Genomic DNA, 17,232 nt, shown 5'->3' on the forward strand with positions numbered 1-17,232 from the left:
TTTCTTTGCCTGTGTTTTTCTTTCTTTGTGATTGTGTGCCCCGTCTTCATTAGTTTTACCTGCGCCCAATCAGTTCTCTGATTGTTTCTCGGTCACTCTGTATTCTTAATTCTTCAACCTCCTTGTGGTTGTTCAACTGCTTCCGTTTTGTATCATGAAGTAAGTTTTGGGTTAAAGTCACTGATTGTTCCTGTTGCTCGCTTGATCCTGTGTCTTGATTTGGGCCCTTTAGTGAAAAACCATCATGACTGCTTAAAAAAAAAAATCAATCTGGTCTGTTTGGCATTTTGCGTAACATCATGGACAATAATTTAACATTGTATTTAGTAAAATTTATTGAATTTGTTTATTTTACTGAAGGTAGAATAAAAAAGAGAGCACACCAAATTTGATCCTGCCCGTTAAAATTCTTGCTGGATTATATGCTGGACTTCCAGGTTGGTGATGAAAACACCACCTGCAAAAAACTGATATCCTTTAAAACCAACAATTAAATCACTGATGATGAATCATTTTTAGCACAAATTCAACAGACTATGTGAAGTGTGTTAAAAAGTAAAGCTACAGGTCCATTTCTCTTCTTAATTAGTATTTACAGATGTCAAACATCAAATGACGTATTTATGAAAATAGCTTAAACCCAATAACCATGTGAGGCATTTATTAAAATGCTCTCATATAGTCTGTATATAAAAGATAGATGCAGCCATGGTGAGGTCACCCATCGGCATGTGTTTGAAGCATCGAATTCATCTTTATAGCTGCCACTTTGGTTTCTAGAGCCAGACGTTGCTGTATTAGACGCAGAAAATAGACACATTAGAGTCTAATGTGTGTTACTTTTTGCACTGAGGGTAAGTATGGCACTGGGGGTGATTTGTAGGCAGATTCAGGTCCAGTACTTATTCATGTTTCAGGAGATGAGTTGAAATTGCTAGCAAGCTTCACTCCTCTTTCCTTTATTAGTGTCTTCCTGTTTTTGAAATAAGCCGCAACCCCTAATAATTCAATCTTGGTATGAGTTATACAGGTGACTTATTTACCCCCCCCAATTTAAGATATATCTGTTTTCAGTAACTTGTATGGATGAATATGTGATAGTGTTTGGTTTCAGTTTTTCTCAAGAACAGTCTGAGAAAATACACATTAAATGAGATTTCGAATGCAGTGTAGCCTCACTTTCATGGTCTGTCTCCAGGGAACACAGATCAAAGAAGACAGCAAGCAGATTTAGACAGAAAAAGAGGAGATAGTTTATTTGAAATGTACAAAAGCTATATACACATGCACACGCACGCACACACACACACACACACACATACCAAGCATAGTAAAAGTGGATGGTAGCATACACACAAACATTTAAAAGGCTACTTTCAGCAATTTCAGCAAACATAATAAAACAGAGGAATTTGCAGACCTAGTTTGCCCATCCTGTCCGAAAACAGGATTTCATTATCAAAGTCTGAGTCCTTTCCTGGACTCTGCAGTTCATTGAGAACCCAGGGGAGAGACAGGGTGCACTGACGGGGGTATGAATGTGTTAATTAGAGTTGGATCTCTACTGAGAACACACAGAGGTACTTGTATATTCTTTCAGAGAGTGCTCCTCATCAGATGCGCAGGGGTTCATGTGCCCTGATGGACTAACACTGATGCATATCCTTGTCCTTTTCAATCATTTACCCTTGTGAGATGGGACCATGGAGAATGAACGTCTCTGATCCAGAGGGCAAAGAAGGAAATCACATTTCACATCCTCACAATCTCAGATTATGACTTCAGTTCTGTGGATGACAATGCCTAACAACCATGTGTTTAAACTAGGGCTGTCAAATATGTTCACTTTGTAAACTGCATTCAGTGAAATTTTATGACACACACACATGTTGGTAACACATTTCAAAACATTTCAGATGGTAAACATTTATTACATAACGACATGCTCCAGCAAACACAGCTTTTATTTCCTCTGCTGCAGGATGGTTAAGTGCATATATGAACTACAACGGCAGTTTATTTTTTTTCCAATACTGGCATTTATTAGGGAGCAGAGATACGCTGATATTTACTGGAACTTATTCGACTCCCAGACTCAAATACTCGAATGAGTGCACGCACATGTAGTAACATGCTAGCTTTACCTGACAACATCTGCACCGAACCTCATTTTTATTTTTTATTTTGTTTAAATTTTGGGATTTCTGTGGTTGTCTTTGGCTTGGCATGTTTCTCCTGTTTGTACAGCAGCGTCTAACCTTGCTGTACTACACATGCTTCTGTTATCCAGTTATTTTTCATAACTTATTTAACCTGTTTCCGTTGTTTAATGGTTGTCAGCAAACAGTTTCTACTGTGGCTACATTACTATGACCTCTGGGAGTATTAGTGTGTTATATATCCACCCAGATTCTGGTAAAGCCAAAGGAAAATATAGTTTAGCATAACCAACTGATTAAAAAAAAGAAAAGAAAATGATAGAAGAAAAAATAATTGAATGACTATTGAAAATCATGACCATCCCTGGTGTATAATTTGGCCTCAGGCTTTTTTAAAAATTTATTTGGTCACTGTGTCAAAGTAGTACTGCAGGCTAGACCCTGCCCCGCCTATTTGGTGCTATGGTAGCTCAACATGCCCTCCCATCTATGCGCATTCATGGATGTCAGCAACAGGAAGAGGCACTGAGCATGACACTGATGAAGTCAGACAAAGTATTAAAAGCAAGGAGCTGGGACTGGGGTGGGTTAAAAGCAACTTGCAGATGTGTTGAAAATGTAGAAGGTAGAGCTACTTAATCAGATCACCCTGTGTGAGGTTTGCCAGTTAGTTGTAGTAAAGAACCATAACATGGGCTGAAGAAACTGCTCCACGCTTCCATAATCAGTTTTTGCAACTGCCTATTATCGTTTAGTTAAGTCAATACAAAATGAATTTATCATTTATAAACTGTTTGACAGCTCTAGCTTAAACAGCAAGTGTGTAACATATCTTAGACCAGGTACCATACAGTATCATCTACAAACATAACAGTCTATCCACATATTGTGTCCATTTCCTGATAATTCGGTTTTTGTGTCATATTCAGATTCTCACACTTGATGACCTCATCAAGGCACTATGTGAACTGCTATCAGTGCACCACTTTTTAAAGGCCTATTACGCTGGCAAATACTGAATGGCAATTGTTCTTGATCTGTTTATATACCCTGGGCTATCATAGACTTGTAGCTAAAAAGTATGGCTTTTTAACAAATGATAGAAAATGGTCCTTAACCGTATCTATATTTACTATTAACCTTTTAATGTAACATATAATCTGAAACAAATATTACAGGATAAGCATATTACTATGAACAGTGTAGAAAAAGTTTATGTAATGAGCAGTTTTGCATTGTACAATCAGTGCTTTCTTGTATAGTCTTTATATTCCTGATATTCATGGTAAGAATGGATGGATGATGAGGTGTTTGATTGCTCTCAGCTAATCATGTTGAGGAACTTGCTTTCCTCAGCCAGGGCTGTGAGCATAGAGTTCATGTCACCGATGGCCATGTTGCCAATCCCTGCCGGTACAGAAGCGAGGGTGACAGAGTTGCGGGGGGTGGTGAGACGTGAGGAACTCTGAGAGAGGCTCTGCAGAAGGCCTGGACTCAGGGTGCCCGACATTAGGCTTGAGTGGTCTCCGTCATCAAGCATGGTATCAAAGTCGATCTGGGCGTGCTCTGTGGCCCCAGATCCACTGGTGGAAGAATCCACTGTGCTGCTGGAGACCTGGTTGACGCCTGGTGAAGCCATGTTGGCTGCAGAAGTGTTGTTGCTGGAAGGAGCCTGACTGGCACATGGGGACATGGGAGCATCAAAGCTGACAGAAGGTGGCTCAAACACGTGAATCTGACCTGTGTAGAACACAGCGGAGTTTGGATTTTCTGAGTTGCTGTCATGGGCTACTGACCCACTGGGCCTCTTTGGGCTTGCCTCAGAGGTATCATTACCTTGACCGGGGCAAACATCCGATGACTTGAGCAATCGGCTCGGTTGTGTCATGCTAGACCCTCCGTGTGGTCTGGCAGTAGACCTGGGCTCTGTGGGAGGCCTGGGTTGTAACATTCCTCTGCCTCCATTTTGGACATTGTGCTGCTGTTGGGAGATAACGTAATTTTGCTGAGGATCCACTTGGCTGACATAAGAATAGACATCAGTCTGTGTCCTTGATCTGTAACTTTGGACCTCTTGATCTGCCATACTGTTGCGCGTAGGTCTCATGCTAGTGCTTCCAGATATAGAACTTGGGATTGCTTCTTGGCCAAACCCTTGCTGAGGACTCATTTGGTTACTAAAGTTCACGCTGTTGCATTGTCTCTGTTGTGGATGCTGCTGTAGAGAGATGTTCATCAGCCTCTGGTTGCTGTGGTTTGCATACCCCTGCATAGATATATTCTGACTCATAGGCACAACTTGCTGGTTGTTGCTCAAGCCCTGACCTTGCGTCTGGAAGGACCCAAAGTTCTGCCTCTGCTGTACAACAGCTAGATTCCCCCTGAGAGGATGCTGCTGCTGTTTGGGAAGCTTGGCTGTGGTGTCCACTGTTCCTGAACTCACCTCATTCCACTGCACTGGCATGTTATTCTTGTTCATGTTTTCTGATGGTGCTGCAAAAGGCTGCTGAGCACCTCCCGGACCCATCTGGCAGGACTGCACATCCTGATTGGACTGAGCCATCATGGTATCCACCATGGCCATCCTCCTCTGCGCAAAAAATGATGCTGGTGGAGCCACGCCTGTCTGGTAGCCCTGAGTCTGACCGTGGGAATTATAGTCGGTTTGTCCCAAGTTGTGAGTAGAGGGGCCAGAATTCTGTGACCTGAGGTACTGTACCACATCGTCTGGAAGCACCATATCATCCTCTCCACCCTGCTCACCCCCAACCATCATTCCATCTACCGCCATGTTCTCCATGGCTACATTCTCAGAAATGCTTGGTGGTCTGGGGGCAAATGGGTAGCGTTGCAGGCTTCCATCAGAGCGAGTATAGCCCTGTGTAGCCAGTGTCTGGTGACGTTCTGCAGCTGGTGGAGCATTCATGGGGTTCATGCTGCTCATGCTGTTGTAGCGCTGGACCCTTGGAAGGGAGAGAGGGTCCAGTGTCGTACGACGCACTGGATCACTTGCACGGCGTGGCAGATTGGTGGGTACTTCGTGGGGCATCATGCTCTGCGTGCCATATCCAATATCACTGCACCGTCTTGGTACAGTTCCAGAGGGTGGCTGATGGAAGGGATGCGATGAGCCTTCTTGGGAGTCGCTGTAGAGTGCCATGCGAGTCCTTAGGCTCATTCGTTCCATGTTGGGAAGAGGAGTAGGTGGTGCTCCACCAATGGCAGCAGCATACTTTGCCTTTAGCCGATAATGTTGTGCTGGTGTAAGACTGAGAAGGCTTGGAAGGCCTGCTCCACCTCCTCCGCTGACACCGCCACCTCCGCAGTGGCTGGCCTCACTGGATCGACGAGACAGGTCAGTAGAGATTGGGTCATAGGAGTCAGCTGAACTGATATTGTTGTGGCGATTAGCGCCAAACTGGGATGTCCCACTGGAGCGACGGCTGGAATAGCACGGGGATATACCAGAGGAGCGCCGGCTTAGGGTGTAAGCAGAGCTGATGGTGCTGGTGGTGCTGTCACGGCGCTCGTTCAGCTGGTTCAATAGCGTCACTTCACATGACAACAGGTCATCCATGCGTTGGCCAGGGTACGAACCACTTAAGTTACTCATGTTGGAGTTCTCCAGCAGGGACCCTGGCAGATAAAAAGATTAGAATAAATATTATTATATTATAACATTATATATGCACATGAGTTTATAATTACAGAGGAAGCATTTCTCAGCATCGCTGTTTTTGGTCTTTATAGCTAGTGTCCACCTTCATAACAACTGTACAGGGACTGAAAGCTAGAGCACTGTCCGCTTTGTTACATGTACAGGGAGCTGTAGCTCCTAGCTGTCTGCAAGGCTTAACCTCACCTGATTAAACTCACCATCACTTTTGGAACAAATAATACGGCTGTTGTGTAGTTAACTGTACTGACAGACTGTCCAAGAAGTCTGTGCTCCAGTTTGGGTAGTAAAATTCTGGGATTTTACTGGAATGTACTGAGCATTTATTAGCAGGTTTCTGTATGACAGACAAGTTTTGGATGTTCCTTATTAGTGCTAGCATTAGCTTACTGCTCCAACCTTTAATTGAAATATGATCACTCATTTAAGAAAAAACTAAGCAGCACATATAACTAAAGCTTAGGCTTCAAGATGGGTATAAATGGTTCATTCCATCTCCATCTCCAACTTCACAGTCTATGACAGTACAGCCCAATATGAGGTGTTTCTTCAACATGTAGTCCTTACCAACTGCAGGTATGGGAGGCAGCTTCATGCTAATGCGTTGGCCCTGCAGCGGCTGTGGCGCAGAGTTAACCCAGGGGCAGGGGTCCCTCACCGTCTTCAGCCTTTCCTTCTTGATGTTTTCCAGCTTGATGGTGACTGCACCACCGTGACCCGTGGCTTTCCTCAACTGAAGCCCCATCCCAGCCTGCTGGCCCCCAGTGGGAACAGTGGAGTCAACCATGGGGCACTCGTCCTGTGCGCTGAGGTCCCCGAAGCTGCCCCCGCTGTGCACGGCCATCTCTACCCCACTGTCGTTGTTGTTGGCGCTGCTGAGAGGCGATGGCTCGCTGCTACATGACGAGTGGCCACCAGGACTGGACTGATACGTCTGGAGGAGGACAGACGAAAGTGTCATGAATCAAAATCCAAGAGGTTAGTAGATCATAGAAATATTCACTTTGCTGTTTGAGTAAATGAAAAAGAAAATAAAATGATTAAAAAGTGAAATTTAAAAATGAATATAAATGAAAGAAAACTAAAACACAGCCTTGTGCCAAGCTAAAAAAAAAACCTATTAGATATTCTTCAATATTAAATAATTACCACAGTTAAAAAATTCTGATTGTGATGGTGTTTTGTAATAACTAATGTAGCCCTATAGCTTCATACTCTTGTGAATTATAAAGGAGGTTTATTTATTTAAGAAAACAAGTGGATAATAGAAAAGTTCTGTGAGCAGCACACATGCTACACAAGTCCCTGCCTTTCAGTATTAATGTGACAATGACTTTTATCGTTGGTTGAATATTGAGCTCATAGATATAAAAATCCAGTGTAATGGCAGCGTAAGACTGTCTTACATGCAAAGGAGCAAGAAAATATATGAACATGGATTATCATGCACCATACATTTCCACCATACAGGAATTTGAAAAAAAAAAAGACATTGAAACAGGCTGCGTGCTCACCTCAGTGAAGTCTGTCCATTAGCAGGGTTTCAAAGGAAAGAGAGAAGCAGGTTCAGACAACAAACAGAGTGAGTTTGAAAGGACGCATGCAGGTCCAGCAGGGAACCTCTCACTAACAATGTTAGTAAAAATGTAAGATAACTGTTGTTCCCCTGTTTTAAAGCTCACCCAGAGCCACTGTCTCGTGTAACCGATAAACAGGACTCACCATAGAGTTCTCTGTCTTAATAGACTTGACTTGTAGGCAGTCTTCCCCTCCCCTAGAGGTGCTGTTGGCCTCCACCTTGCCATCTACGGCTCTTGCGCTGTGCTTGGAGTTTGCCTCGTTCTCCCCATTGCCTTTGGGTGGCTGTAGCCTTGGGGGAGCGTCACTTCGTTGTTTCTTGGTCACGTGAGCTTCGGGTCCATGGACCGTCTTGACGTGCTTCCTGAGAGAGCTTGGGTCCGTGTAGCGCTTGGTACAGCCCGGGATTTTACACACATATGGTTTCTGCCAAGATGGATTCAACATGATTTTTACTGTGGCAAATCTAAATCTTAGCTGACCTTTCCGGCTGCTCAGATGAGATCCATGTGTGAACTTACCTCATTGGAGTGTGTGCGGTTCTGGTGCTTCGCTCGGTCTGAGGCATTTGAGAAAGCCTTGTTGCAGCCTTCGTGCTCACATACATAGGGTTTCTCCCCAGTGTGGGACCTGAGATGGGTCTTGAGATTCTCCAGGCGGGAGTAAGCTTTAGAACAGCCCTCAAACTGCAGAGAGACAGACAATGGGACAGACGGACAATGAGATTGATGCTTGAGTGCTGTTGTTTTGTCTGCAGCTGGCCAGAGAAAAGAGCCGGAACACAACAACAAAAACAACACGAAAAAGCTCTTTTTGTTCCAGTTTTTAAATGTCATTTACTCTTGGACTCTTGCCCACCTACTGTGGTGTGCCACACAAAAGCAAAGCTCTGCTACACTTTTGGTAAAAAAAGGGCTATTACACAAAAAATCCAAACTAAGTGTGAGGTGTGGTAGAGCTCTTTGTCTGGTGCACTTTGTTGAGACAAAGAGAAGTCTGTGTTTAGCCTTTGTATTCACTTATACTGTACAAGCTATAATTTGGTATTCCTTCTGAGCAGTCATTGTGAGTGTAATTGGCTCTGAAATTAAAAGAGAATCAAATTAGAGCAGCCCAGAAAGGGGATGAAAAAGTCCGAAGACTCATCCTTAAAAAGAAAAGACTAAAGGGGAGTTAGGAGAAGATGCATGTGGGATTTGTGTGCAGAATATACAGCTTGGTCTTAATAAGGACCCATGGCCCCCTGCTTGTCTGCAAATTTTAATTACACACCCACACTGTCAATCAGCTTTCTTAACTTTATCCTTCACAAGTCATCTGTTTTAATACATTCATGAGAGGCCCAGAGTGAGCTTTGAAGCCAAGCAAACAGGCCCCTCAATTTGATCTTCACACAGCAAATGAAGGCTTCAATGAAAGCCCATGATTTATCAAACACGGGAAATATAGTGGTGGTACGCACAAAGAAAATCATATCAAGTTTTTTTGTAAGGGAGTTTTTTCCACAGGCGAAACTGACGCACTAAAGGGCTGACATTCTTTGACTGCTAAAGCGGCGGAATAAATTCCAACTTCAACTAGTTGGTTAACATGTTAACAAGAAGGTTAAAGGGCCTCTCCAGTGTTTTTACACAGATCAATGAACCAACTGTGAGAATTAAAGTCAGTGTGTATAACTAGTTGTATCATGTCTGCTGTGGCTCTGCAGGAACTTTAGTGAATGTGAGAGGAGATTTTGTGTCTGCCTTCTCATTGTTATGCACACACACATTGTTAAAAAGCATTTTTGCAGATCACACCTAGGTTTATGGTTTTGGAAACAAAGTTAATACATCATTGCTTAACAGGTGGGTGCCATAACCTATGCCATATATGTTATGAAAGGAATTCTTCTTCCCCCCTGTTGCCTTTTGCTGCTTATAGTGGATCGTTAGGTTTTCTCTGTATGTCTGTATTTCTCTGGATGTCACCAACTATGCCAAATAGCTTGCATTGCAATCCGAGCTGGAAAATGGTGCTGGCTGCATTATGGGAGATGATGGCTTGTGATACCAGTCAGCAAATTACCAAGAATACGAGGCGCTTACCGTGCACTTATGGGGCTTCTCCCCCGTGTGTCGCCTCATATGGACCACCAGCATGTACTGTGCCTTGAAGGGCTTTTGCTCCCGTGAACACTCCTCCCAGCGACACACAAACTCTTTCTTCTCACCGTGGATGTGGTCATTGTTGATATGCTGTACATACAGATTGATTCCAGTAAATTGTCACAGTTCTATGATACTTTTCCCTAAAGATGAAAATAACGTAACAAAATGCTAAAGAAGAGTCAGCAAATTCTTGTCTTTTTCCCACCAGAATAGGCTCCCGCCTCATGTGTCCATGCATGCTTGACTCACTGACATCACTCTGCAATCCATTATAGCTGACAGTTATTATGCCTTTGTCAATAGTAGACAAAAGCTACAAAGGCTGTGTGTGTGTGTGTGTGTGTGTGTGTGTGTTTTTTCAGGCTGTGTTTGTGTTCACATTTCTCTTGGAAAAGGAACTACAGCGGATCCTTGTAAAAAGTGATCAAGAAGAGGATTTCCGACTGCATTCCTTCATTTCCTTCATTTCCATGGATCATGAGGTCAATCGAAACAGTTTCTATGTGACTTTTTAACTTGCACTTTAAATATGCAGAAAGTCTTCAGAGAAATTAGACAGTACTCAATTATCAAAGGCGTGAAGAGAAAAAAGAATGGCATGCTGGAGTCCAACGTACATACAGCCTAGAGCACTTCAAGGCAAAATGTCCTCAGCTACAGCATATTTAGTCACATGACTTCTGCTGCAGTCAAACATGATTTCTCTGAACAGACACATTTCAAAACACTTGTCCCGTCCACCGCATTCAAATATCCACACACCCAGAGGAACCACCTCATTTCCTGAGGACATCCAAGCCTACAATGCTCCACTTATGTGGCCACTTCTTCACCAGCAGAAAAGGTCTGTGGTTAGCAATTCTACTGAGGGCTATTCTGGGAGGAAGGAGGAAGAGGAGGAGGAATGGAAAAAAGTGTGTGGCCCACGCAGAGGTCTCTATTTTCAGGTTACACACTACTGTGAATCCGTAATTTGGAGGCTCTTGAAACAGGATTACTCTGGTCAAACAGAAACCACAAGAAACCCACAGGTGTGTGTGTGTGGTGTGTATGTGTGTTTGTTTTGGTCTCTTTTCGCTGATGATGTTTGAACCTCATGTGAAACCCCAGATGTGCTCAGAGAGGTGGTGTTAGAGGTCACACCCATGTAATTTATACTTTATAGAAAACAGGAACATAAACGCACTGTTGGCACTGTTTATCAGCACAGTCCTCTACTGGTCCACAGAGTTTGCAAAGTTGTTAAAGGTAACTCTGGTCCTGTGTGTAGCAGCTTATAGCGACCTGTCCACCTCCTCCCATTGGTCTGTAGGTCTATGGACCTGACATATGACTCTCCTACTGCTACTCGGAGGTGACTCACTGCCAGTCAGAAAGTGTAGAGAAGAGAAGTTGGCCTGGAAAAAGCAAGGGTGCATAACCCCAAAGTTGCTGGCATGACGATGGATTTATGGCCGGCCCTTTGGGCTTCGGGGGTTGGGGGTGTTGCTGGGAGTAAGAGGTTAGGGGTTAGGGGTCTCTGGGCTTGTGGAGGGGTGGGCACAGCTGCAGGGCTTGGGCTTGAATTTGGCAAGAGCCAGCAGGCTCATTAACATTACGCGTGTCGACCCAACAGAAAGAGACCGGTCACTACTCAGCTTTCTGAGTGGACCCAATCAGCATGGATTTAATTAGGAGCAGAAGAGGAATCTGAACTTTTGAGTTTTTACACAACAACAGTAGTCTATCCACTGTCATTGCAAACAAAACAGCAGATACTGACAACATAATGAGCAACACAACATAGAACCCTAACAACCACCAGGGATTAAGGAGGGTAGTATGTATTTCTTTAAAGGAATTTCTAATTTAGCAGTTTTGGTGTTTCCCAACATTAACTGAGTATTTTTTTTGCAACTCTCAACCATTTTAGAATATATTTTAAATTCATAGACAATGCTCTTATTTTGAAAAAGTTGGTTACTGCTAACAAGGTCCCCAAAAGTTGATTCTGTCCATCTAGACAGTGTTTTCAGTGTGAGAACAGAATCAGCTTTTTAGGATTTCCTTTCCTTGATGATTGAGGATGCATTAAGACATGCTAACAAGGTCGTTCTTGTTGTGGTCTGTGATGTCTCGTATTGGGACAGACTCTAAATCCATCTTTGGAGTTCCTGTTCTGCTTTTAAAATCTGTTTCTGGATGAGCAGTCCAGAACCTGCAGCAGGTGCAACTGGTTTAAACTGACTGAGGCTGCAGGGCGGGTTCCTGAAGTCTATATTACTTATTAATCTAATTAAGAAAGCTTGCACGTCCCCGTTCACCACTGCAATATAATCTAATCCTGTGGGAATCGCTGGATTTATGTCCTCTGTCTGCTGGCTGGCTGTCATTAAAAAACAAACAAACAAAAAAATCCAACTGAGTACTCAAAAACTCACATGAACGAGTTGGTCCTGGGTATCGTACTCTTTGGAGCAGCCATCCCAGTGGCAGTTGGTTTCATAGATGGCCTCTGGCTCCTGTTTACACTCATCTTTATCCAGATCTTCACTCAGGTCCAGGATCCCCCCACCGTGGTCCTGGAGACAAAGTGTATGATACTTCAGATATCAAATACGTGCATCCAATTTAAATGAGTTAAAAAAACAAAACAAAAAACAAGACTTAACCTTTCACAAGTCATTAAGAAGCATTCCGCACTATTTTGCATTTCTCTTATCTTATCAACCTCTTTATTACAGAGGAAGAGTTGTAAAAAAACACACCTCTTGTCACATATTAAAGCTGCATTTGTATCCATTACTTATAATCAATTAGAGACTAATTAGCAACCTAACTTTAAGGTGCACCACTCTCCCACTTTAAGGAGCTTATTATTTTCTCACCTGAGACGATGGTGAAATGGGCAGTGGACCCTCTGCTTCGGTCTTCACCTTTGACCTCTTCGTGGTCAGTGGGTTGACAGTGCTGCTGACTGCTGGATCTCCACTGGCGTTCTGAAAGACATGAAGGAACAGAGGAATGTGTTTTTAACTGGTTGTCATTACCTACATTTCTTTTTATTGAAGGAAAATTAGTTAGAATTATCGTTCTTAAAGGGACAGTACACCTAGAAATATATATAAATATTTATTTATTTACACGTTTATCCTTGGGCCACTAGTTTTGCTTGTCAATCCTAATGCCCAGTTTACATCAAGCTTTTGGTGTTTTGATGTTTGCCTTCCCTTGAATATAATGGAGATTACTTTTTGGTGCTTAAAATACAAAATACAAAACAAAACAAAAAACACAAATCCCAAATCCTTATTTTTACAGGTTTTGATTTTAAAATTTTGAGTTTGTCTCTTTAAATATTCAGCCATCCCTTGACACTGGAAATATCTCATTCATAATTTATCAGCCAACCATTCCATTACTCGTAATACAAACCATCCCTAACCATTCATTCATTTGTGAACTATTAATCTTCCCACTCCCTCACCTTTTAATTAAACCAACGACTGAGCACCAGACTCTACTGCTTTCCACACCACAGGGAGCAGAGGGGAGTCACAAAGTTACGCTGTGCCGCTGCAAAGAGATGTGACAAGTCCTGGTTGCACCAGGCACCACGGTTCATAAGTCAGACTAGGACCCGCCGCCGAGACTAAACAGTTTAGACTGCTTTATGATCGCCAAAGCCGCAAGGAAATATGAAAGAAGAGGAGTTATTACCCTCGCTACAGATTGGGGGAGGAGGCAGGGTCGGGGCTAGAGGAGTATGTGAGTGTATGTGGGGGCGACGAGAGGGCTTTGATCTGCCGACTGATTCTGAAAAGACAAAGACTACGAAGGCCTGTTAAAGCTCTAATGGAGAAGAAAAGAAAGGATGGATATGAGTGTGTGTGTGTTTATTGAGGTTCGTTGGAGGAAGTCCAACAATGGAGAGGGGGGTCTTCTAATCCCACCCAGAACACTACAGTGCAGTTCTAGGGGCCTCGATGATTCATTCAGTTGGCTGGAAACCAAGAGGGAAATATGGTTCTGATCACTACAGAAATAAAGCTGTGTGTGTGAGTGTGTGCAGAAAGGTGCAAATATACAGTACACTCCAGCACACTTGGATTCAGCAGACACAGTGCTGAAACAGAGCTGGAGGCAGTGGCGTGTAGTGTGAGATGGAGTGATTCACCAAGTGGGAAGTTTACATTACGAGGGGCTGCGGTGTTGACAGTGGGCTGATAAAGTGGAGCAGAGGAGACAGTGGGAAGTAAGACAGATGGAACTGGGAAGGAGCCTCAAACATTTTTCTGACCTGAGACATCATTTGTAAAAATACTTCATGATAACTCATGCAATTAGGCTTTGTTCCAGCACCTCAAATCTATGTCTCGGTTCACTATCTTCTTTTTACGACTATTTGTTGGAGTTTTATAGCTTCTAAAATTATCTAAAAATATCAAAAGAATGTGGAGAAACAGCAGTTTGGACATTTTGTCCAAGATGTCTGCGTATCGTGTTGCAGAGATATCAACTTGTGTTTGGTTTATTTTACTTGTTATGGTTGCTATGTTTGTTTGTTTTTTACATTTTATTTTCATCTGTAATTAAAATGTGTATGCTATTACATTTGAAGAATTCTTTTCAAAGTATTATTTTACAATTTCTCTTACCTTTATCTACGGTCAAGTTCAAGAGACACTTAAACTCTTTGCAATGTTTTATGTATCAGGACAAAATAAAAATAATCATTTGCTCCTTATTAGGTCTTAAATTTATTTAAAGACAAAACATTAGATGAACAACAACATGTGAAAAATGAGACCGTGGCATTAGTAACAGCGTAAAAACTAAGTACAGCCCAGAAATTCCAAACAAGTCATATTTGTTCAGTCTTTTTCTAATTGTACTGTCATGAACATTAGCATAACAACTGAGGCCTGCAGAATCTGAGGTGTAGCTGCAGAGCATTGCACATTCTGAGCTCAGGGTGAAGTTCCCTTCCCTGGGAAGACTGGCAACTGTCTAGGGGATAGTGTCCGGTGAATGTTATAAAGGTTTTGCTTGTTGGAGAACCACAAGACTTAAACTTTGTTTATTCTATTAATGTTTATGTGACCTAGTGATCACAAAACATTAGAATCATGACATAAAAAGTGAAAATTTGGTAATCAGAGAAAATCTGTATTCATCCCAAGCTTACATATCCGTATAATGCAATCTGAGGTATAACTTTAAAATATAAAGACATGAATGTTACCTGGTTTGCTTCGGAGTTGGTGCTATTGTGGGAGGACATAGGTGATGCAGTGAGGGGGTGTTGACGAGCAGAGAACGAAGATGGCGACTGTTGAATGAGAGGAGGCGTGTGGCCAAAGGCGTTGAGACTCCTTTGCTGGGACAACAGCTGCTGGTAGGCAACGGGGTTGATGTGATGGGGGAAGCTGAATGTCGGGCTGAGTGAGGGGGTGAGAGGAAAAAAGATATTTTAAGGCTAACATGGCTGGAGACTTTTGTCTACTAACATTAAAGCAACTGGAATCATGGTCGCATTGTCCCTCACTACCAAGTGAAAATAGATAAGCTAGCATTCTCCTTTGAAGCAAGGACCATGTAGTGTAACCTGGCACTGCAGGAAAGTCGATTTTACTCTGAATCTAAAATGCCTCATAAAGACCAAGTCAACGACTACAGAATTGTTTTTTTGTGTGGTTTCAGTCCAAATCCCGGACAAGCCCCCACTTACACTGCACCTTTACTTCCAGTGCAACCTTACACTTTAAGTGATAGTTGTAAAATGCTCACTGATGTATTTTTAATAGTTTTTGGAGAAGAATGTGTCATCTTTTCTTCAAAGCAATCTTGCTTAACTTGAAGCCACCCTGCATGTCTACTGGTTTGTTGTAACAGTATGAATACAATAAATTCGCTCCATTTGTTTTTAATAGCTGTGAATAGAAAATATATACATTTACTAGCCACCCAAAAAAGGAACTTGATTATAATGGATATTTCAAGAAAAATGGTGATTTTTAAAAGTGTGACTAATTAATAACTGTGGTAGATCTGAATCAACAGACGCCTGCAGACTACAGTTGCTGGAAACTATAAATATGCCTGTCAATGTTCATACAGTATTCTTGTATGAACCGCAATTATACCTGATTCCGCCGACTGAAAGGTGCCCATAGGAGCTGCTAGCGGCTGAACTGGAGCGTGAATTGTTGATGTAGGCCACCAGGGAGTTGGGTGAGGTACGAATCATGGTCTGCAGGTCAATGCTAGCATCTGACAGTGGCGAGATGGACAGCGCCCTTTTTCTGCTGAGCCGGGGTGTCAACCTTGGGCTGGAAAAACGGGATACTGGGGACAGACAACAAGAGACACAAATGCAGAAATGTCACCAATTTTGCCTTTTGATATTTGAGTTTTTTGCCACCAATAAATTAACTGCTTGAAAAATGGACAGCAAAATGCAGACTGTGAGGAAATGACAAAACCGCCATTCCCCTAATATATACTGGTTCCTAAAGTGACCGGATCCACATACACGCCAATGTTAAAATTTCTGGCTTTGCAGCAAAAATAAATGCTGCAAAGCCAGAGCACTGAATACACCCAAGCTAGCTAACAGTATCTAACACTCCACACATATTGTCCCAATATGTTTTTTTGGATTTCACGTTGAATGCCTTTAATGTGCAAATTCCTTGTGTAAAAACTATGCATGGCCTCAATAGAAACCAGCAGTTATCCTGGACCATGTTCGAGGAAATGCTGAGCCGCGGGCATTCTAGTGGAGGTCACAGCCATGCTAAGCTAAACCCTATCTCCTGCATCTCTCTCACACACAGCTCCCCTATTTAACATTTGCATCCTCTTATGCATAATGAATCTGGGCCTAATCATTCTCCGTAATTACTTTGATAGGAATCTCTTTCAGCCGCTGTACTTGGGGAAGTTAAATAGAGGCAATTTGAACAAATTGATTTCAGAATCCCATTTAAAAAAAAACAAGGCTGACTCACAAAGGTAGAGTTAATGGCCTCCTGTTAGACCTGCTTCTTGTACTGTTTTCTCATTCTTTTCAAAAAGAGCACAAGAAAATGACGGGGTTCACTACTTTCCCATGAACTTAAAGAAGGCAATTTGTTTTTCCACACATACTGATGTGTATTTATTTCTTTTAAAGGCATGCAACTCTCACTCCCACATAAGACGGAGACAAATCACTGGTGGGGACCAACAGGTGCTGGTCCCAGTGTGAGGGGACAGAGCTGAGTTGAGTGCGTTCAATTACAACTTACAACAGGCATCATCAGAGGTGTGAGAGGCAGGATACTCATAATAGCCCCATCACGGCTCACCTAAGCACGTGCATAGTGACCTAACACACACACACATTTCCTGCATGTCAGCTACGCTGCTGCCAATATGTTGCCAATCGCGACTCTTTGCTGGTACAACTCACAACCCCTCTAGCGAAATTAATCCAGGCACCGCCATAATCACCGCACCAGACCTGCAGCCATAAAGAAGGGGCTTACTTCCAAAGCTATTATGTTTGGAGGTGGCAAGTCGTAAAGCAGAGGCATATGCACTCAGTTAAAAGGCTCCCAGGAGCTTCAGATGGCAGACAACAGAAGTTGGGGGCCTGGAAAAGGAGAAAAAAGGCTGGTGGAGATGATATAGACATGTATCAAAG

General features: G+C 42.7%; 1 protein-coding gene across 1 annotated transcript in view; it reads right to left on the bottom strand.

The window, feature by feature from the left end:
• Positions 1-1,248: 1,248 nt before the first annotated feature.
• Positions 1,249-17,232, bottom strand: part of gli2a (GLI family zinc finger 2a) — an 84,999-nt gene continuing 69,015 nt past the window's right edge. The window contains exons 6-14 of the mRNA XM_086266495.1: positions 15,689-15,890; positions 14,788-14,983; positions 12,431-12,541; positions 11,984-12,124; positions 9,501-9,650; positions 7,935-8,099; positions 7,558-7,839; positions 6,403-6,769; positions 1,249-5,795 (exon numbers count right to left, since the gene is read on the bottom strand). Of these exons, the coding sequence (XP_086122621.1) occupies positions 3,481-5,795; positions 6,403-6,769; positions 7,558-7,839; positions 7,935-8,099; positions 9,501-9,650; positions 11,984-12,124; positions 12,431-12,541; positions 14,788-14,983; positions 15,689-15,890 (3,929 nt within the window). The 3' untranslated portion in view covers positions 1,249-3,480. The remainder of the gene's footprint in view (positions 5,796-6,402; positions 6,770-7,557; positions 7,840-7,934; positions 8,100-9,500; positions 9,651-11,983; positions 12,125-12,430; positions 12,542-14,787; positions 14,984-15,688; positions 15,891-17,232) is intronic.

Source organism: Aulonocara sp. 'chitande type north' Nkhata Bay, linkage group LG16 (genome assembly GCF_057382095.1).
Source record: "Aulonocara sp. 'chitande type north' Nkhata Bay isolate Kocher_YH1m ecotype deep benthic linkage group LG16, A_spYH_male_GT1.1, whole genome shotgun sequence".
Lineage (NCBI taxonomy): Eukaryota > Metazoa > Chordata > Actinopteri > Cichliformes > Cichlidae > Aulonocara > Aulonocara sp. 'chitande type north' Nkhata Bay.